Here is a 20,966-nt window from a genome sequence, read left to right as displayed (position 1 = left end):
AGGTATGTCGTTCGTGAACGAGTCAAGGTGTTTTACCTCGAAATGCTAATCAAGCCAAGACCTTTACGATGACTGTGATCCGTTGTTAATAACGTCCTTTGTGTGAACAATCCCGTTCACATCCTTTCATAGTAATATTGGTTAACTCACTAGCGTTGGCGAGTCCACCTGTACTCATTCGGCACAACCATTGCCATCACAAACAACAAAATGTACTGAATACTGTATATCATCATTGATCATTGAAATCTTCACGGGAGTCGGCGAGGGGAAAGTGATCGTGTCCATCCGCCTCTCAATCGAGTCAAGATGATAACGAAGAGAGAAAGCCTCGTCGACTGGATCAATCAAGGTAGTTATGGATCATGGTCACCTACTCATCCGACTGACGCGCAGAGAGAATCGATAATCTTCCTCGTCTGCTCGATCGTGGTCATCTTAGTCTTCTGGTAGGTTGGGTCGGACGCCCTCGATCTCAGAACTTACAGTGGCAGCTCGCTATCGTGACCTCATGACACTTCCCGGTCCAGGACGATGACTGATGGCTGTGTTTGTGTGTAGGCAAGGTAGATTACCATATTGGGTGTCGTTCAGACGAGTACAAGACAAATATACGGGCGAAATCAAGGTTCAAAGATCTTGGAGAACGTTCCCTTTCCCGATCCTGTTACCGCTCAAATTGTTGACAGTACTTTATCATGAGGTGCGCGGAGTCTCCTTATCTCAAGTTGGTCGTCAGACAAGTGATTGAGCTGATGACGAAGATTGCCACACTTATTGTAGCTCTCGCACGCAATTGTCGGCATGTTAACGTGAGCAGCGCGGAGATTCTCACGCTTCATCTCAGAGAGGAAAGAACGTGTTGATTGATCATATCGCCTTTCCAGAATATGGTGGAGTCAGATGGTTCATGGGATACCAGAAGGACATAAAGCAGGTCGTATCGAATTCATCATGATTGATCGTGAGTGCACCAATACCTCAACAAGCGTTTACGCGAGGAGCAGTACCGGTGACCCCTATAGTGTGTCACGGTATGCTAATACAGTACATCTGCATTTGAGGATACTTTAGGCTATGAAGGCGGTCTTACTAAATTTGCAGACTACCCTCACGTTCAGCCAAATTATCGGTTGACATTGCCAGCGGGCTACGTGTGAGTTTCCGTGCACGCAACCTTTGCATTGTATTGGCGCTAAGTCGACCTCGCAGTGGGAGTTGCTTGATCGGTTGTTGGTTCCTCTTCACTGGATGTGGGTGGAGCGATGGCTCATCCCCTGATTATTCAACAGTGGCGTGGATGCTCACCAGCCCTTTGTTCCATTGATCAACGCAGTCGATGCCAAATGGTGAGCAACTCTTGAGGTCATTCTGAGCCACAGCTTCCCCGTGGCTATCGTCACTCTCGATAGCAAGTCTTTTGATCATCTGACGCACTGACACTCAGGTCCAAATACGGTGCCCTGTCACTATTCATCCTATCCCTTCTCGCCACTCTCGTCTGCTTCTCTGTCAAGTCCAAATCCGGTTTCGTACATCACCATCATCGGATCCTCGCGTGGTTATATCGATGGATATTGTGTAACCCCGAAAGGGCGAAAAGGGAGATGAGAAAACATAAGGAGATGAGAGACGAGAGGAATGAGAATGCGAATTATGTGCATAACCAGGGCGAGGTAGAAGATGGGATGACGGAACATGATTTACATGCGTCTCAGGATCTGTGAGTTGGTCGCGGTTCTACCAGCCTCACACGAATACAACGCCCTCCCGAAGAGCAGATGTCTCTCATTGTTGTCGACACCGTTGATCGAGATGATATCTCGCTTGACCTATTGAAGAACCACGGCAGCTGACCATCTGACGTCCCCAGAATCATATGCTGTTGCATACCCGTCGGCATCATCCTTTGGGCCCTATGGAACTGGGACGATTCCCTCCTCCTTCGTTTCGCCATGCTCTTCATAGGTCTCATGAGCGCCTTGTATGCTGCTTGGGACATATTTCTCGATGGAATCAAGTATGCCAAAGTCGCAAAGAGCGATGCGACGTATATGGCGGAGGAACACGCGAGGAGAGTGAGTGTGGTGTTTCCGGTGGCTGATGTTCATCATAACCTTGATTCTGACTGAGATTGACTGTCATTGCGTAGTATCCTCCTCGGAAAGGAGATCAGCCTCGACGCAGTACCCGTTGTGAGTTTTGTGCCGGTTTCGTACAGTAATCACCGTACAATGTTCAGCCGTTCGACTGTCCACGTTCTCTGACGACCCGTCGTCCTGCAGATTACTCCCTCATCTGGCTCACCTGTATCATGACCATCATCATCCTCGTCCTCATCGGGGCTTACTTCTACTTCCACAAGACGATCGTTGAACAAGCTATCGAGTCTAGAGAATTCTTACCTGCTCAATTCCATTATGGACCTGCTGATCTGGAGGATGACGCCCAGGGGGTTCAGGGGACCGTAAAAGGGTGGCTGGAGGAAAACGCGGATGGGTAGTAAGGGGAAGGTCGTACGGTACCGACGAAAGACAATGGACCCTGCTTGAATGCTCTGCGATGTGGTATCTATTGTAGGTACAGTAATCTAGTTGTTCGCGCCGAAAGATGTGAACGATGGATCTCTCAAAGATGTGTCACACTGTCTCTGGTGGCCATCTTTCCGACAAATATTAAGAATTCTGCCGTATGTATACCATTCCAGTCCAAATACTCTCCATTGCTTGTATTATATATTTCTAATTTCCGTTCGTCACCTTTAGTCTTCATTCATTAGACCCCTGCTACTCGCTCTGTTCCCTGCGGTACGGTATGTGCCCTTTTTTCGATCTCAAGTTTATTCGATCTACACCCACATCCCAGGCAGTGTTATCTCAATAGGCTCTTGGCTGTCGCGGATCGATCAAAACTGGATAGTCCTTCTGCCAGTAATTATGGAACTACTTTGCACCGTCAGCATCCGCACCCTCGGGGAGCCGAGCCGAAGAAAGGATCCCGAGCTCACGTCCTGACAAATACGGTTGTAATCTGAGGAGTTTTGAACGACAGTCTCGAGGGGCGCTTCCGCCGAGCCAAGTAAAGCGATTGGACCATCGTGCTGTGTGACAGGTGCCCATCCAGGACCATCAGAAGGGTTCTTGGCGAACTTTACCCATATTTCGTGCAGCTTATCAGCGAGTTGGGGCTGAATCCCCGTCGCAAGAGTCCGATTGTACGTTTTGAAGATATATGGCAGTTCACCTGATACACGGACGAAGATTGAGTATTGTATGATAATCGACATGCTCTTCGCACAAGGGACATCACTCACAACCGTGACAAGCTCCTAACGCCGGATAACCATTCTGACTACTATAATTCCCTGCGAATCGATATCGGTAATGATTGTCAAGTTCAGCACGCAAGTCGACCATATAGTCGATGGCACAGTAAAATCTCATATTGGCGTATAACTGTCCTGATTGAAGGGCAGAAGAGGAGTAGTCGCTGTCTGGGTAACGAGAGAGAAGCTGGTCATCGGGGATGTGAGCGGCATCGGCGTTGAAAGTGTTGATCCAGTGTGAGAACGGGGTAGTTTGGGAAGCGGGATAGACAACAAGGCCGAATAGCTAACGTACAACGCGAATCAAATAAGTATGGGTCTATCGACTTTGCTGACTGGATACATCCCACTAAGTGCCCTAGACAACTCACCGTCGCTTCGTTAGCCACATTACCTGTCAGAACAGGAACTTCCTTGGGATACTTTCCCTTCCTGAATCGATCCTCATAATCGTCGAAACGAGTATGTCCATCGATGAGTGGTACGAACCATGTTTCTGCGCCTGAATCACTAAAGTTGGCAGTGAAGATCTCGTCCACGGTCACCTGTCATGGGCATAGTGAGGTCAGATCAGCGTCCCAAGTCACGCTTCGTTGCACAAGAGAAAGGGGACTTGCGTTTCGTAAACAATCCAATTGAGCTGAGAGATCATCGATGGGACAGTTGAATGATTCGGCCAGAACGTCGAAACCGACTTGTTCGGGAGCGTATCCAGGACCGGAAAACACATCGGCGCTTTGGATAATGGCGGCTTTGATGTTGGTCTAAATGTGCAGCGAGTGGTACTGTCAGAGGAGTGCTCGTATCCTACCAGAAGAAGCTGCTTCGCTCACCTTGGGGTGGTTCCAGAGGTAATGATCAACCATGACCGCACCAGAAGACTGGCCCATAAAGGTGATCTTATCAGCATCACCCCCAAAAGCTGTCGACAAACCGAATCAGCCTATGTCGCATCCATTCAAACCTGCTGTTTAGCTCACCGTGGATATTCTCCTCCACCCACTTGACGGCAGCAAATACATCGAGGATCCCAAAATTCTGTGAAGTACCATTGAAGATCTTGCCGTATGGAAATCCCATCAGACCACTTCGATGTTGGAGTGAGACATAGACGAAACCCGATGATGCGAATGCGGTTCCATTGTAGGTTGGATCAGCATTCGTACCAGTCACCATGGCACCGCCATAATCTGACCACCCAGAAAGAACGATTAGTATATGTAACTGTAAGACCAGTGATCTGGCTTGTCATGAAGGAGGACCTAACTCACTGTAAATGATGACAGGGAGTTTCTTGGCTGTCGATTGTGCCCAAATGTTCAACGAGAGACAGTCTTCTCCGATCCCGTTAGCGGGGGGAGGATACTGTGGACAAGCTGGAGCGAATTCGGTCGCATTGACAGTGTGCTTATGACCATGAACAGGCTGTGGAGGTCTCCATCTGCAGGATTCAAAGGGGTCAACTTCCCATCCATATGTACCGCTGTCAACAAGGGAGGACAGGACCTCTAACTGACCTGTTATTGCCAGCTGTTGAGGCGGCATAACGAACTCCAAGGAATACAGAGTGTCCCGACTCCTCTTCGACAAAACCTCGAATCGGTCCTTGCGCCGTATGCTATCTCGACATCCATCAGACGCTGGCCTATGTTGAGGGGATGATATGCCTGCTCACCGCTATCGGCGAAGTGGTGTTCGTTCCACTTGATTGTGGCTGGGCCGCAGTACCGGTGAGACTGAATCCGACCGCAAGCAAAAACGACACCACCGTTTTGGAGACCATGCTGCTATGATTCAGTCTTTTCCGCTGTCAGACTCCTGAGAGGTCTCGTAAGTATTTAGGACGGTCTTGTATCACGTCTCAGTCTTATATCATTCCATCTCTTATCGGTCGTTTTCAAACTATGACACTCTTTCGGATCGGAGATCCGTTTGATTGTGTAGGGACTTCGGACCACTTCTAAAAATAGATCTTCGATCTCCATCAGCTATGACCGTGAACACCGTCCATGTTGTTGATGCTACCAGATGGGATAGAGACGGACCAGGACGGAAGAATGTCCGTCGCCTTATCTCAGTCGATGGAGTTGGTTGCGTCATCAAATCAAGCTTATCTCGATAATTTCGGTGCCTTGTCCCGTTCGTGAAGGATGTACAGGACCTCCTTTTCCAAACAAATCGCAATGCTGAAGTTCAAGTGAGCCACAAAAGAGGATTTGGGGTGTGGCCAGCAGTCGATTGAGGGACTATGGTGCTTGAATCGCAACCAGAATCACAAAAAGGCGATAGCATTTTCGTAGCGTGGCCGACGCGGCCATGTCCGATTGAAACCCTGCTCTTTGCTCGCTCGTCAGACACCGTAGATGCCACAAAAGAAAATTATGGATCGAACTTCCTGCTTGCAGTGCTTCCAATGGCAAACCCATTTGATGAGCCATCCGTGTGCCCTTTCTAGCATGGTGATCATAGCTGACATAGCGAGGTAACGCACTGTGGCTTGAGGTATCCTTTGATCTTCCCCGTCTCATCCCTGTCCGCTTGGACAGTTTTACGCTCGCGAACTAATCTCCGAGAATGTTGGTGGTGGCGATCTTCAATACGCCCGACCACAAAGGATCCTTCTCTCAGTCATCCTTTCATGTCTCGCTACGTGTCACAAGGGGGTATCGTCAAGGGTTCAATGGCCATGCACGAGTTTCTGATGTTCAAACATGCTGTCTTTTGCCGCCCTACGTTTCAGCGTACTTGGCTGGGCTTGGTATACAGCTTATTCATATATTTCAAGAGAGACGTCATTGAGTGACTGATTGATGTTCTCTTCGTCGTAACGCATCACGAGGAGCATCATTTGGTCTTCTCAAGATTTCACGTTCTGCACTTCGACTTCCAAAACCTGAAAGGCTATACTGTGAGAGAATAAGCGAGGTTTTCGCCACTGTCGCTTCAACATACATACTGTAACTTGCATTCGCAATCTCTTCCAATCGAGTTTGCACCATGCCTCTCGAAGGTGAGTGGTACTGTATGGCCTCGGAGCATCATCTTGTGGCGGTATACAAATTGGCAGCGAGCTGACTCCACGGCGTGATGATTCCGGATTCAGTCTCACCAGCGCCGTTTGCAGCGGCCCAACGTCTCCCTTACACCCCCGCTTTTGCCCGATCAGACCAAGGTAGTCAGACCATGATACCTAGTTTGATGGGCGGAGGTGGCGGTACTCAAGGAGGAGTGGGAGGCTGGGGTGATGGAGGGTATGCCCACGGTCCAGGACCTGGCCTAATGGGATCCACTGGATCGATGGTGATCCCGCCAGCCCCGGGAGGCATAGCAGGTGAGTATGCTACCATCCAGCCCATCGAAGTGCGGGGTCCACCAATTGCAGCAATCATGGTATCGCCTTCGATGAGTTTTGATTTTATTAGCTACTGTTTGGCTAATCCTGAACACGTACGTTAGATCCCCACCATGCGATACCAGCTTTACCCGAGGCAGGTTATACCGCCCCACCCCTTCGATCCCGAGCACTCTCCATTGATTCTCGCTCTCATCCCTCTGGCTCAATTTACAATCCTGGCCACCCTATGAGTGGTCACCACCCCGCTCAGAGCGTATACAGCTCAGTATCACCTTCTGCCCATCCACATATGGAACACCATCACCCGTTTGTCCATGTACATTCGCCACTCTCCGTCATCCAGAGTGAAGGGGATCGGTATGGTTCCAATTCTCTTCCATCGCCAAGAAGGGGTCCTCCATTGATGATTCCTCAAGAATCTGTCATCGCTCCGAAGACTCACCACCACCATCATCATCATGATCAGCATCATGGTCCCACTCAAGCTCGCTATGACCTGGGATACGAGAGCGACTCTGCCTCTGACGCAAGTTACTACGCCATGCCGAAACATAAACATCATCACCAACAACAACATCGAGCGACACGTTCCCGTTCAGGCTCAGTCAGTTCAGTTTCCGATGCCGAGACAAGCCCGAGAGAACTTCATGTACCACAAGTACATCATCATCGATCAAGATCAATCACCTCGCATACGCATACGCCACGATCACCTTCTCTCCCTCCGACAGGTGGTAGGATGCATTCCCCCATCTCGCCATCACCTCTTGCGGGGAGTGTGGCTCATGGACATGGACAGGGGCATAAGATGTCACCGGCGCCGGCTGAAGAGGAAAAACGACCCAGATTGCACTCACACCTCCCTTCAGAGGGCGAAGAAGAAAGCGTTACTCATGACCACAAGGAAAGGGGGAGACACCATTCTCGTCCTCGATCACATTCACATTCACACTCACACTCTCATAGTGGTGATGGACATGGGGGAGCAGTGCGACGACACAACTCTGCTAACCACCACCGCAACCACCATCAACATCAACCTCGTGCCCCTAGCGTGGCACCTTCGTCAGTACCCCAAGCACCCCAAGCTCCTCCACACGAAGGACACCATCGTCATCGATCTGGATCCCATCTTCCGCCTCCTCCTCCTCCTGAATGGGACCACAATCGTCCCTCCACACCTCCTTCGCATCTCCCTCCTCCCTCAATGCTAGGCGTACCACTTCCCGGCGAACCGGGCGGATATCGACGTCGTGCAGTGTCAATGCAAGGTCTTGAGCGAGACTGCAATCTGCTCCCAGTTTCTTCGGGAGGAGCCGCTCAATCACAAGGATATGGACAAGCAATGACATACGCTCATGCGCCAAGAGGTGTTAATGTTGATGGGAGCGTATATGAGGATGGTGCAAGTGCTGCAGGATCCCAGATGACGTTCATGGATGGTAGTGTAGATGGAAGGACAAGTCAGTATGGTCTGCCGAAATATTCGTATCCCCGCAAAGATGATTATAGAAGGTGAGCACGACAGAATCCGCCCTACACGGTGTTACAGTGTTGACGCGACATCTTGCAGGTACTGCTTACAAAGAGGCAATGCGGACGTGTATATATGAGTGTGCTCGGTGCCTGTTTCAACTAGACTGCAACTGCATTCAGCTTGACAATCTGTGCCTACCACGAAAGAGTTCACTGTCCTCAACATCTGTATCCGATGTCTTGTATTAGTACGAGCACTATATGTATGTAGACTGTAGCACATGTATATCTTGTAATTACATCACACGGCTGCGAAGCCATATCACACATGAGGATCATTATAGCACAGAAAAGATCGTCCAAACCAAATCTACCGATATATACTCCTGTCCCTTAACCACAATGAACTTCGTCCCAGCTCGACTCTCCAACGCACCATCGTCTTCGTGCTCATCATCTTGTCGTCGCGACCTACTACCTCGTCGCGACGTATGCCGCCTCTTTTTCCGCACTACTCCTATCATCCTGAATCGTTGGGGTCCTATCCCTCTCCACAGTCTCCCCGATTGGTAATCCTTCTTCGACCGCAGCACCCTTTTTGGACTTCTTCACCTTGGGTGCAAATTTGAGGTAGGCACCAGGCCAGTAGTAGGTGTAGACTGCGATACCTAATAACAAGGGAAGGGTATCGAGACCGAGGTAGAATCGTTCGTGAGTAGCGATGTATCCAACGTATCTATTGCAACGAACTCGCAAGTCAGCTATCTGCAGCCTATGATGATAAAAGAGCAGGCGACGTACCCTTGACTGAGCTCGACTGTACGGTAGACACTTCGGATCAAGAAACAGATACAGGTGAAACCCAGAGCCCAATAGAGGGATTTCCATCCAGGTCGAGACCAGAGATCCTTATCCATCGAACGACTGTAAGATCAATATGAATCAGCGTCCGAAACGATGTGTATCTTGAGATCGGACAGGTGAGAGGGAATATCGACTCACGCTCTGAACCCGAAGACAGCCCACATGACAGTGAACAAGATGAAGCTCGCCATTTGCGCCGCGATACCAGCCAAGAAGATATGACCACCCGTCTGGGCTGTCGTTACGTTCTTCGAGATCGAAAGACCACCTCCAGCAGCTTGGATGAGAAAGGTAATGACTGAATCAGGGGGGAAAGGATGGGTTAGTGTCTGCATGTGTGGAACTAAAACGTAAAACTTACCATCTGAGACGATGAAAGTCGTGGAGACCCATTGAGGCTTGAGAGGACGAAGGTATCGTTCGCCTTCGAGGTATTGTACGAGTCGACCGAGGAGGATGTAGTCTCCAGCGAGGAAGGCACAAGGCTGCGCGTGTAATCATCTTGTCAGTTCACCGAGGATTATGTGTTTCTGAGCATCCAACTTACGGAAAGCACGACAAAGAGATAACAGACAATGTAAAGCCCTACAAGAGGATAATAAGTGTCAGTTTTTGCTCTCCATAGGCTGGTCGAAAAGTGTAAATAACTAACCGGTGCTGTGTGGGTTACTCCTGAAAACCACTCTGAGCACTAAGCCAAGAGCTTCGAACCATGCTCCAATCACCAAACACATGAAGTAGTTTGCTTTTTGTCGGTACAATCCTATTCACGACCATATCTGTCAGCCCAAACCCTACACAACGAAGTTGCGCGTACTCACGATATGAGAGGATGATTGCGACGATGAAATACAAAACGGCAGCGACGATGTTGATCGGCTTATTGGGGATATACCGCAGGGGATTGCAGCTGAGCGAGATTGAAGCGAAACCAGATCAGTTACACCCAGAAGTAACGGAAGGCTGAAGGTGATAGTGTTGATACGTACATATCATGAGCCGGATCGGCATATGGGTCGGTCGCACATGGTATGTCAGGTCTCGCAGCTAACGCTGAACCTAGGAGAGCCAGCAGGACCAGCGACCTTGTGAAAAGGTTGGATCGAGCCATTGTGAGGTGGCGAGTGAAGAGGGGAAGGAAAGGCGGATTCTGGACAAGTTGCCAAAGACGTATCGAAGATAAATGAGAGTGTGAGTGGTTGCTGTGCGGTGTGGATATGCTTGGCCACGGGAACGCAGCGATGACTTTGTGGATAAAGGACGTCAAAGCTCCGTGGTTAGACCGATTGTTTCGTTGTTTGTTGATCGCTTTCGATCGAATTGGTCTTTGCTGTCAAGTCGATACGACCTTGTCTAAACTCCAAAGACTGATGAATGTAGGAGTGAAATATATATATAGTATATCTATTTTGCTTCAGACTGGATCGAATGAGAAGTCAGTCGCAGTAACAGGCGATGTCCGATGCATAGTTATTGATTCATTCATTCTTCTTCTTCTTTTGTTTTCTTGGCGGTCCGGTGCTGGTGGTGTCACTCACTCATTTCCGCTGGAATAACTAACTCACTAGTAACTTTCAAAACGGTCAACACGGTCATCAGGGACATTAGGTTCAACTTTCGCCGTCTCAGGGCCGGGCAACGACCAAACACGTGGTAAAACGGCTGGAATCCGGCTTGATACTTGATTCTCGAAACTTGCTACGCATAACCTTTTGCATGCTACAGTGGGAAGGTCGAGCGGGCGCCGAATGCTGTCGCTGCTAAGTCAAGAACATCTGATGATGCACGACACTGAGACCTCTGTGATCGAACGCGCAATTAGTGAAGACGGTGATCAGTCTTAAATATAGAATCGTCGGAATGCTTCCGATGTAGCACGAAGAGAGCGTGAGCGGCATCATAACATCGGTAGTCTACGCCTCATTCAGTCGGCGACAGCACAGATACCCGCAGCATCTCCGTGTCTGCGCAGCGCCAGGCTCTGCAAAGTTCTCTTTCGGGCCCCGTTTGATGATCGAAACCGTGCTGGAAGTGGTGACACACCCTCAAACATGCGATAAAAGTAACCCGATCGATGCCATGTGATAATCACGTGGCTTAACTCCCACACCTTATATGAGCGGATGCAATAGGCCGGATGGCTCCCACGCCACTTGGTCGTCAACCACGCGCGTCGAGCAGGTCCACACCATTTTGACTTTTCCTGTGGACACCAACAGTCCTCATTCCTCGAAAATACCTTCCTATCGTCCTCCTCTGTATCGCTCTTCCCCTACTCCCCTGCTATACTCTGATAACAAAGAAGAATAGCTACGATGCAAGCTACACCCGAGACACTCTCTCTCCTCACCACATACCTCTCCTCCACCGTCTCGCCCGATGCTCATACTCGTCGTTCAGCAGAGGAATCGCTACGACAAGCAGAGGCCCAGCAAGGATTCTTACTGTTGGTGCTAGAGCTCGTCAAGGCAGATGGGGTGGACATGGTCGTCAGACAAGCTGGAGGAGTGTACTTCAAAAATGCTGTGAAGAGACTGTGGGCAGGTGAAGAGGTAAGTCAGCTGATCCATTGTTTACCACACTCTTACAGGCCGGTTACATGCTCAGAGAGAGCTATCGGTTGCAGTAACGTAGCTGACATAGCTCCGTCAACTCATTCTCAGGAAACACAAATAGCTCCTGCCGACAAGACGGCGATCAAAGCCCAACTTGTGCCTATCATGATCGCTCTGGGAACAGCTCAAACAGCAAGACTGCAAAGTCAGATCGGAGAAGGATTAAGTCATATCGCTTCGCTTGATTTCCCCAACGAATGGGAGGGCTTATGTGATGTGAGCCTTCAGATGTTCTACAATTTGATGGACAACGAAACTGATTGGACTTCCCGTACAGGAACTGGTCAACTCCCTCACACCTGACAACTTTGTCATCAACAATGGTGTTCTGGCTACAGCCCACTCTATTTTCAAACGGTATGCTCAAAATCATGAGCGGGAGAAGCTTCAACTGATTTACGTTGTTGCTCCCACAGATGGCGATCACAATTCCGAACCAACGAGCTCTACTCGGAAATCAATTTTGTCCTCTCTCGTTTCTGCGAACCGTACTACCGTCTGTTCCAACATGTCGACACACTTCTTCAATCCCCCAATCCCCAAACACTGCCTCCCAACTCTTCCTTGGCGTTGCTCTCCCAGACTCTTATCTTACTCGTCCAGCTCTTCCACGACCTGTCAAGTCAAGACTTGCCACCTTTCTTCGAAGACCATTTGAGCGAGTTTATGGGCGGTGGAGATCAACCAGGATGGCTGAGAAAGTACCTTGATTGGGAGAGGGAGGAGTTGAAGGGCGATGTGAGTCAGCTGGCTCAAGAGTGGGCTTTAGCTCGACAGCTGACGTTTCGCCCACCCAGGACGATGACGAGGCACCAGGACCGTTGCAGAAAGTCCGAGCGACAATTTGTGAGATTGCAGAGCTTTATGCACAGAAGTACGCAGAAGTATTCGTGCAGCTGGGAAGTTTCGTGGATGGAGTCTGGAACATGTTGACTCGAGTCGGTGCGGGGACCAGAGAGGATGTGGTGAGTCAAGACGCATGTGCCGCACTGCTGTCGAGAGTGCTAACTTGAGCCCTTCATTGTAGCTCGTCTCTCGTGCATTGCGATTCTTGTCGGTAGTTGTGAAGATGGGAAACCACAAAGCTATGTTCCAGGCTCCGGAGACATTGCGAGCGTTCTGCGAGAAGATCATTCTTCCCAACATGGCTATTCGACGTGAGTGTCTCCTTTGCCTGTTGTTTAAAACAACGTTTGACTGATTAAGCTTGCAGAGCACGAAGAGGAGATGTTCGAGGACGACCCAATGGAGTACATTCGAAGAGATCTGGAACCATCCACAGGTCAGCTCCACTATGCTACATACTGGGAGAAATCAAGCTGATGGCATGTCATTGTAGAGAGCGACACTAGACGACAGGCTGCCACAGATTTCACCCGGGCTTTGATGGAGCTGTTCGAGAGAGATGTCACAGACATCGTAAAGAGCTATATTACTGCCTTCTTGCAAGAATATGCTCAAAATCCTACGGAGAACTGGAAGGCCAAGGACACTGCGATCTACCTTCTCACCTCTATCGCCTCTAGAGGTTCCACTCAACAGGTCAGTAACGTTATTCTGCCGTCGATTACGCTCACAACTGATGATCCCTCAATAGCTTGGTGTGACTTCAACGAACGTCTTGGTCGACGTCGTCGAGTTCTTCGGTCAGAATGTATTCTCCGACCTCCAAGCTGCTCCTGGATCTGTCCACCCCATTCTCACTGTCGACGCCACCAAATTCCTGTACACTTTCAGAAATCAGGTGAGTTCGATTTCCGGAATGGAAGGATGTTGCTGATATCTTATCTGTTCCTTTTCCAGCTCACCAAGGACCAACTTGTCTCTGTTCTTCCCCTCCTCGTGCAACATCTCAACTCGGACAATTATGTCATCTCCTCTTACGCCGCTATCACAATCGAACGAATCCTTTTCATCAAGGTCGAAAGACAAGCCTTGTGAGCTGCATAATAAGACCGCGCTTGGACCAGGGCAGTCAGCTGACTGTTCCACAACCCCAGATTCACACAGGCCGATGTTCGACCATTCGCGGACAACATCCTCATGGCCTTGTTCACGACCATTGAAAAGGGTGCCACACCGGAAAAGATTGCCGAGAATGACTATCTCATGAAGTGTACGCGGTTTTCTGAGTCCAGTATTGTTCCTCGCTAATTCTTCAAATCTACTTCTGCAGGTGCTATGCGAGTGATCATCACTGCTCGACAATCACTTACCCCGGTTTACGAAGCTGTTCTCACTCGTCTAGTAAACATCTTGGGCGAGATCAGCAAAAACCCTTCCAACCCCAAATTCAACCAATACTGCTTCGAGAGTGTATCAGCGTTGATTCGCTTCGTGTGTGAGGGGTCACCCGCAGCTTTGCCCACATTCGAGGGTGCATTGTTCGGTCCCGCGCAACATATTCTGGCAAACGATGTCGCGGGTATGTTTTTTGCTACATGTGCGTTGACTGAATACTGCTAATGGAAACTTGTTAACAGAATTCATCCCCTACATCTTCCAAATCCTCGCTCAGCTCCTCGAGCTCCACTCTCCGACTGAGCTTCCTCCCTCCTACCAAGCCCTCACCGGTCCCCTCCTCTCCGCCGCTCTTTGGGAACAACGGGGTAATATCCCTGCTCTTGTCAGAATATGGAAGGCACTCCTGCTTCGAGGTGCTCCCAGCATCGTTGCCGCTGGACAGGTGCAAGGTCTGCTTGGTATCTTCCAACGTTTGGTGGGATCGAAGATCAACGATGTCTATGCTTTTGAGCTTCTCCAGGCGTTGTACGAGTTTGTCCCTATGTGAGTTTAATCGGGACCTATGTCACCTCGAATGGAGCTGACGCATTGTAAACCATAGCGACGTTATGAGACCATTCTCGCAGACTGTTTTCGTCTTGCTTCTCAACCGATTGCAGAGCAAGCCTTCTTCTCAGTTCAACCATTCATTCGTGTACTTTTTCGCGTTCGTCGCCAATATTGACGCTGTTGGTCCGGATTTCTTGATCGGTGTTCTCGATGCTGTTCAACCGGGGTAAGTGGATCTAGAGAGCTTGATCTCGGCGAGAGCTGACCATGTCGTGTAGACTGTTTGGAAACCTCCTTACCGGTGTCATTCTCGCCAACACTCAGAAGATCACGATCAGACATAGGAAGTTGGTAGAGGTTGGCCTGACCAAGATGTTGACTAAGAGCGAGAGTCTACTGGTTGCGCCAAACAAGCAGTTCTGGTGAGTCTACAGGCACGATTTGTCCTCATTCGACTAACCCACGAACGCCTTTAGGGTACCAACTTTCCTCGCTTTGCTGGATCTCTTCACTCTACCCCAGGACATCACCTACACCAACCCAGACGGAGAGGGCGATCTTGCAGAGCTTGATCCAGAGGAGACCGGATTCCAATCGAGTTTCAGCAAACTTGGTGCCAGTGAGAAGAGCACTCGAGATCCTACTGCTGGTATTGGAGACACCAAGTTGTTTGCGAGTGGTGAATTGGCAAAGAGGTCAGCTGCGAAGCCTGGCGTGGTGAGTGCATCGATGTCTATTGCATCTGAACGCATGCTAACGCGCCGTCTTTTTATAGCTCGGACCATTCATTGCGGAGGCACAGGCTGCGGAGGAGAAGACTGTCACGGGCTTTGTGCAGTACATGTCGTCGAACGGGTGAGTAATGCGTGTGTGGTGTGATTGCCCACTCGGCTAATATTCTCCGCTACTCAGCCACAACATAGCATAAGTGTGAAACGAATCACGAAGAGTGATACCAGTCACTTGAACGAGCATTGAACAGATGTATGCATGAGATACAATTAGTTTTACAAGCATGAAATGGTCAATTACTTGGCTTCGATTGGCGATTGAAGGTTATGGGGCATGGACGGAATGTCAATTCAGGTTACTGATCGGAAGCAACTACTGAGTGAGGTACCGCATTGCTCGGGATTGAGCGGTATGGTGAGTTGGTTACATGTCAGGTGGGATTGGACGTGCGTGTTGTCGATCTCCCGCCTTCTTCAGCCGCAACTTTGGTAACTTTACGTTTCGGTCGGGTAGTACTAGGTACGACCGTACGATTGGAGGAGTTACCATGAGAAGAAGGCATGGTATTATGAACCGGACCGACCGGTGTATTTGGATGAGATGGTTTGAGTATGATATGATGATGATGATGCTGTTATGCCAAGGCCAAGAGAACAACACCAACTGCGCAGTAGACGAGGTTCGGAACATTTCCCGGAACGATCCCTCTTTACGACATTTTCCATTGCCCATTAGCAGTTGTGCTCTTTGTCTCAATTAACGTCTCGTCCCATTCCTTGTCATTCGTTCTTTGTATATAATACTCTTGTACAATACACACCTACACATACACGTACATCAGCTCGACAGGATCGACGAATAGCGCTGGCGCACAAGAATATCTGCATACGAGCATAGATCGATCAGTACGCTGGGTTGGGAAGTAGAAGCGAACTCGTTCAACTTGGACACGTTCGAGATACGCCACGCTCCACCGGTTCTCTTCAGTTCGCGTGGTCTTTCGCGGGGCCTGAGGGATTAAGATCGCTGGAATCGAGAGACGTGGAGGATCAGCGCAGAAGAAGAGATCTCGTGTGAGGATCGTGCAAAGAGAGTTGGCGGACAACTATACGGGTTGAGAAGTCAAGTGGAGCGTAGCGGGTAACTCGAGCAAATGTTCATCAGTCAACCTTCCCACATCATCGACTCGACTCGACCCGACCCGACTCAGAGTACCAGCATCTCATCCACCACCATCACCGTCACGTCATTATCGTTGTGAAGTCGCTCTCGTTATGCGATTGACACTTCCAACCTCTTCTTCCTCCCCTCCTCCACCCACTTCTTCTTCTTCTACGAACTCTACAACAACGAGGTTAAATCCTATACTGAGACATTTCCGTCGCAAACCACCTTTATTACCTTCGAATCATGATCATCGCTACGATACAGATGATCCAGGAGTAAGGGACGATGTGGATGTATCTCAACCCACAACGACCGTCTCGTCGTCCTCGTCCTCGTCCTCTGATAGCGTGTCGGTCTTGGCGCTGTTCAAAGAGGATTATGTGAGTTCGAGGATCGCGATGAAGGAGTTGGATTATAAGGCTGCGTTCAGAAAAGCCTTGAGAAGACATATGTATAGTGAGTGTTGCATTGTATATTCTCTCAACTTGTTAGGCGTCGGAGGGTTGCCGGGGACTGTTTGAGGGATCTTGGGCAGATGGTTCGTCTAGGGCATGGGTGATGAAGAACGGGAGCCGCGTCAATATCGTCGCGAGAGTGGGACGGTAATCTACGGAGAATGAAGTGCGATGTAGAGAAGCTGTCCACATCATTACAAAATCGGAACGAAGTCTTCATCAGGAGGAAGTTCATGGTGGAGGGGCACCACTAGGTCTCAGCTGAAGGAGGACCACGCTGACTATTTCCCAACTTTCGCCAACTCAGAATGGTACGCTATCCTTATCATCGCTATCACCCTTACCGCCCTCATTACTTCAAAACACGAAACCGTCGTCGAGTTCTGTCGACCGGTGACGGAGAAGATTCGGAGTTGGCCAGGGGGTTTTATGATTCCTGTGGGGCTGTTGATCATCGTTTCGTTCCCACCGTTGGTCGGTCATGAGAGTGAGTCGATTGCGTCCGTTTTGATGTGTTATGCCGTCAAGAAGAGACGGCTATTCGGTGGTGGAAAACTATTTCAACGTTTTGTTTCATTCGAGATAGGAACGAAGCGATGGGGGGTTACAAAGTGCTGATGCTCATGCTCCATAGTCATCGGCATTCTTTGTGGTCTCGTCTGGGGACTCTGGGTTGGTTTCGCCATCCTCGCTGCGGGGACATTCTTGGGAGAAATCGCAACGTGGATAGCGTTCAAGTGGTGTTGTCAAGGTCGAGCGGCAAAGTGAGTTCTGAGCCATGTGCCGTGAACATGGAGGAATTGACCGCTGATGATATCTGGCTATGACAGGTTCGAGAAGAAGAACAAGCTCTACTCTGCTCTGACCCAGCTCATCCGGGAAAAGGTCAGTCATACAGCCCTTGACACGTCCAATCAGCGAGTAGAGTTGACATTCCTTGCAGAGTTTCATGTTTGTTCTCGTACTACGGTTCAGTGCTGTTCCAGGACACATCACCACAGCCGTATGTCCATTTGCTCACGATCATGTCGCCAATGCTGACTTGGTATATACAGGTGTCCGCTTCGGCTGGTGCGAACTTCTGGAGCTATTTGGCTGCGGCTTTCTTGACACTGCCGTGAGTTCTGCTCGAACAACTTCGTACAAGCCCGGTGTCACAGACAAGCTGACTTGTTCAATTGCGCTGCCCAGGAAACAATGGACCATCGTATACCTCGGCAAAGCCTTTGGCACACAGTCCCGGAAAAATACCATCATCTCAGTGACCACCACGATTCTCACTCTTATCGGTACCGTCATCGCTGCGGTCTATATCTACTATCAAATGCGTCTCGTGATGCGTAAGAGACTGCTCGCCCTCCCTGTCGTGACAGATAGCATGGTTGCTTCGGTGACGATGTCTGAATTCCCCGACGAGAAGCGAGAAGGCGGGACGAATCACATTCATGCGAGACGACCTTGGCTATTCTCGAATGGAAGTTCGTTGTCGACAACCGGTACGGGAAGTGGATACCGAACGCCTACGAGATCGTGGAGTATGCCGGGTCACATGAACGAAGAGGAATGGCGAGAATGGGTCAAGGAATTGGAGTATGAGCAGACTGTACTGGCGACTTCGAACGGACGTGCCGATACTCCTGCGATCAAGTTGGATGGAAGCGCACTAGTCGATGATAAGGAACCCACGCCAGCGTTAGTCACCCCATACGACGCACCCGCTGTGAAGTTCAATTCAATGGTATCGGGTACGAGCACGCCAATGTACACCGAACAAGATGTGCTAGTTCCGGCACTGTCCTTCGCCACTGACGACATCAATAAATTCGATATGACTTACCCTCCTACGCCGACCAAACGAGGCGAGCCTTCGACACGACCACCATCAGTCATGGAGCTGACACCGCCTCGTACAAATCGACCTATCGGGGGCAGGGAGATTGCGGATGACGCGGACTCATATGCTCTTACTCGAGGAGCCAGAAGACCAGAATACGGACGGATGAGAGGCGATAGTAGAGCTGCTTTATTGGGTAGACCGGTGGATGACGCAGCGTTAGAGATGGGTGGAGGAAGTTGGAAGCGCGAGTTTGGCGGTGGCAGGGCACGAGGCGATTCGGGTGCGACAATCATGGGTAGACCGAATTTGGATGATCTGGATTTGGGTTCAAATAGCGAGAGTGGTGCCGGAGGAGGAAGGTGGAAGAGGGACTATGTGAGAAGTCGAGGAGAGAGTGGAGCGGCATTATTGGGTAGACCGAAAGACGAAGACTTGGGTCTGACACCGGCATCGGTTCCGACACCTCCAAAGGGGAGTCGAAGAGGATCGGATATCGAAGAGATTTTGGAGGTTGTCCCCGCCGATGTGGGGAAGACGAAGGATTGATCGGATCTTGGCGGATCTTCTAGGGCAAAAGCGATGACCATGCGGAAGGGTTCGTTTGTAGCATTGTACAATACAGCTTGTACTCGCTCGTTTTGTATAGGCCATCATCTACCATGCATAGCATTATGGTACAGAGCACTGCGAAATTCGCTTAAGCCTTCGAATGAAACTGTGATACAATACATGGGGATGCAGCCAGTCATCACCATCATGTATTCTCGGGACGATCGTGCACTGTAATGCTACTGGGTATGCTACATCACCACCTCTCTCTCTTCCACGATCGTGCCCATCTCTTCTTTTCCTGCCACATCGCGCAAGTGTCTGTAGTAACTACAACCGACCGTGTCTCTGAGCAGATCTTCATTTCTATCGAGCCACTTGACCCGTGGTGTCTTGACCTTGGAGTTTTTACCCTCCGCAACGATCGTCTCCTCACCTCCCTCCCTTCGATTATCGTCCTCATCTAATGTGGTGAAAGATTTGCGAGGTGGAATGGCAGTGGGGTAGGGCGAAAGCGCTAGGGCCGAAGAAGAAGGTAAGAGACACTGGAGGAAATTAATCAAATCCGAAAGTGGCGGGATTGACATCGTGGTATTCGTAACGTGACAAGACGAAGGAGTAAGCAACGTCGCGAACGATTCGATCGAGATTGATCCATGGCCGATCGTGTCATCTCTGTGAGTCGAACGAACCAAAGAGGAGATGTCATAAGGAAGTTGAATGAGATGGATTGTCGTTTCGCGGTTTGTCACGTTGGAGTCGGGCGGAGTATAGATAAGATTGATAATCATTGGCTGTGCATTGGGTTCCGAATGGTGGTGGTGGGTCTCGTCGGAGTCGACTAGGGCAGCATGATGGATGAAAGGACGGGACATCTGTTAATGAGTTCGGAGTCAACAACCCATTCGTCGCCAAACATAGATGACTGATGGGACGCAAACTCAGGAAAGGAAGGACCAGTTCCGTAAGAGTGCCACTCACCACTTCATCGATCATGCCAATCTCTCGAAAACCGTATTTGGTGATGAGGTCGGCTCTGATAGTGAGGAGATACGACATCGAAGCCGTATATGCCGCTTGGTAGAATGATGGCTCGCGACGCGGAGTTTCAGCTTGAGCTTTCGGTTGGGAGGGTTTGAGCGTGAGCGCCATCTCTTTGGCAAGGGGCTCAGAATGGGTGGATATGGCGATTGGCATTTTCGACTTTGAGTGAGGAGCGAGAGGAATACGAAGATGGCACGGGTCGATTCCCAAAGTAGCTCTAATGCATCGAATATATAAGTACAATGACTAGGTATTTGCTTATCAATTATTCTTCAGTTGAGAAATGATGAAACGGTAAACTAGAGGCCATTGACGATCGTCCGACCTCAAAATCAAGCGCCACCACCAAAGGTTTTTGAACGACGATAAGTTACGCTATGATCGTCATTTCTCACGATCCGATTGGACAGTTCCAACCCTTATCTTTATAATACTGCGATGCATAGGCAAACCCGTAAGTTGCCGGCGACAAGGAAGACAACGAGACATGGTAAGTGAGCATGTTGGCGATCAGGGGTAACCCTGTTTCGACGGAATGATCGGGGATCATCAGGCCCTGTTCAGTGAATTGAGAAAGTGGACTTTTCAAACTAAGTAGCGTGTGCGCATACACCACTCTACCTCGACAAACATGCATAAAACCAGGAATGATCGAGCCCAGCTCTGTACGTACGGCACAAACCAGTTCTTCGACTAAGGGAAAAAGACTAGGTCATTCTCAAAGGATGCACACGGCGAGGTATCCACCGAGGGA

The 20,966-nt window shown here is 49.7% G+C and overlaps 7 protein-coding genes across 7 annotated transcripts; 4 read left to right on the top strand and 3 right to left on the bottom strand.

The window, feature by feature from the left end:
- Window positions 1–309: 309 nt before the first annotated feature.
- CI109_102229 (uncharacterized protein) lies at window positions 310–2,503 on the top strand (the record flags this gene model as incomplete). The annotated part of the gene is made up of 11 exons (XM_065967119.1): window positions 310–449; window positions 562–703; window positions 784–812; window positions 888–964; window positions 1,075–1,156; window positions 1,213–1,253; window positions 1,337–1,349; window positions 1,448–1,723; window positions 1,874–2,078; window positions 2,153–2,195; window positions 2,286–2,503. The coding sequence occupies 11 exons, from the start codon at window positions 310–312 to the stop codon at window positions 2,501–2,503; spliced, it is 1,266 nt and encodes a 421-aa protein (XP_065823191.1).
- A 373-nt stretch (window positions 2,504–2,876) lies between these two features.
- Window positions 2,877–5,108, bottom strand: CI109_102228 (uncharacterized protein; the record flags this gene model as incomplete). Its single annotated transcript, XM_065967118.1, has 10 exons — window positions 2,877–2,942; window positions 3,008–3,243; window positions 3,314–3,611; window positions 3,697–3,870; window positions 3,925–4,089; window positions 4,159–4,247; window positions 4,306–4,515; window positions 4,597–4,766; window positions 4,843–4,943; window positions 5,001–5,108. 10 exons carry the CDS (start codon window positions 5,106–5,108, stop codon window positions 2,877–2,879), a joined length of 1,617 nt encoding a protein of 538 aa, XP_065823190.1.
- A 1,214-nt stretch (window positions 5,109–6,322) lies between these two features.
- CI109_102227 (uncharacterized protein) lies at window positions 6,323–8,293 on the top strand (the record flags this gene model as incomplete). Its single annotated transcript, XM_065967117.1, has 5 exons — window positions 6,323–6,335; window positions 6,429–6,656; window positions 6,782–7,723; window positions 7,784–8,195; window positions 8,254–8,293. 5 exons carry the CDS (start codon window positions 6,323–6,325, stop codon window positions 8,291–8,293), a joined length of 1,635 nt encoding a protein of 544 aa, XP_065823189.1.
- A 337-nt stretch (window positions 8,294–8,630) lies between these two features.
- On the bottom strand, window positions 8,631–10,131 carry CI109_102226 (uncharacterized protein; the record flags this gene model as incomplete). Its single annotated transcript, XM_032004779.1, has 8 exons — window positions 8,631–8,892; window positions 8,958–9,080; window positions 9,159–9,318; window positions 9,382–9,505; window positions 9,568–9,605; window positions 9,673–9,783; window positions 9,842–9,930; window positions 10,010–10,131. The coding sequence occupies 8 exons, from the start codon at window positions 10,129–10,131 to the stop codon at window positions 8,631–8,633; spliced, it is 1,029 nt and encodes a 342-aa protein (XP_031860894.1).
- Window positions 10,132–11,335: 1,204 nt separating this feature from the next.
- Window positions 11,336–15,356, top strand: CI109_102225 (uncharacterized protein; the record flags this gene model as incomplete). Its single annotated transcript, XM_032004780.1, has 18 exons — window positions 11,336–11,572; window positions 11,684–11,851; window positions 11,913–11,992; window positions 12,052–12,373; window positions 12,433–12,600; window positions 12,663–12,792; window positions 12,849–12,917; window positions 12,975–13,177; window positions 13,233–13,379; window positions 13,439–13,572; window positions 13,636–13,751; window positions 13,812–14,060; window positions 14,119–14,422; window positions 14,481–14,654; window positions 14,707–14,850; window positions 14,905–15,145; window positions 15,204–15,283; window positions 15,341–15,356. The coding sequence occupies 18 exons, from the start codon at window positions 11,336–11,338 to the stop codon at window positions 15,354–15,356; spliced, it is 2,982 nt and encodes a 993-aa protein (XP_031860895.1).
- A 1,078-nt stretch (window positions 15,357–16,434) lies between these two features.
- CI109_102224 (uncharacterized protein) lies at window positions 16,435–19,165 on the top strand (the record flags this gene model as incomplete). Its single annotated transcript, XM_032004781.1, has 7 exons — window positions 16,435–16,783; window positions 17,090–17,269; window positions 17,417–17,546; window positions 17,613–17,667; window positions 17,726–17,785; window positions 17,838–17,899; window positions 17,974–19,165. 7 exons carry the CDS (start codon window positions 16,435–16,437, stop codon window positions 19,163–19,165), a joined length of 2,028 nt encoding a protein of 675 aa, XP_031860896.1.
- A 254-nt stretch (window positions 19,166–19,419) lies between these two features.
- On the bottom strand, window positions 19,420–20,365 carry CI109_102223 (uncharacterized protein; the record flags this gene model as incomplete). The annotated part of the gene is made up of 2 exons (XM_032004782.1): window positions 19,420–20,043; window positions 20,150–20,365. 2 exons carry the CDS (start codon window positions 20,363–20,365, stop codon window positions 19,420–19,422), a joined length of 840 nt encoding a protein of 279 aa, XP_031860897.1.
- Between the last annotated feature and the right edge of the window lie 601 nt (window positions 20,366–20,966).

This window comes from Kwoniella shandongensis, chromosome 4 (genome assembly GCF_008629635.2).
Source record: "Kwoniella shandongensis chromosome 4, complete sequence".
Lineage (NCBI taxonomy): Eukaryota > Fungi > Basidiomycota > Tremellomycetes > Tremellales > Cryptococcaceae > Kwoniella > Kwoniella shandongensis.
This window is presented reverse-complemented; position numbering and strand designations above follow the sequence as displayed.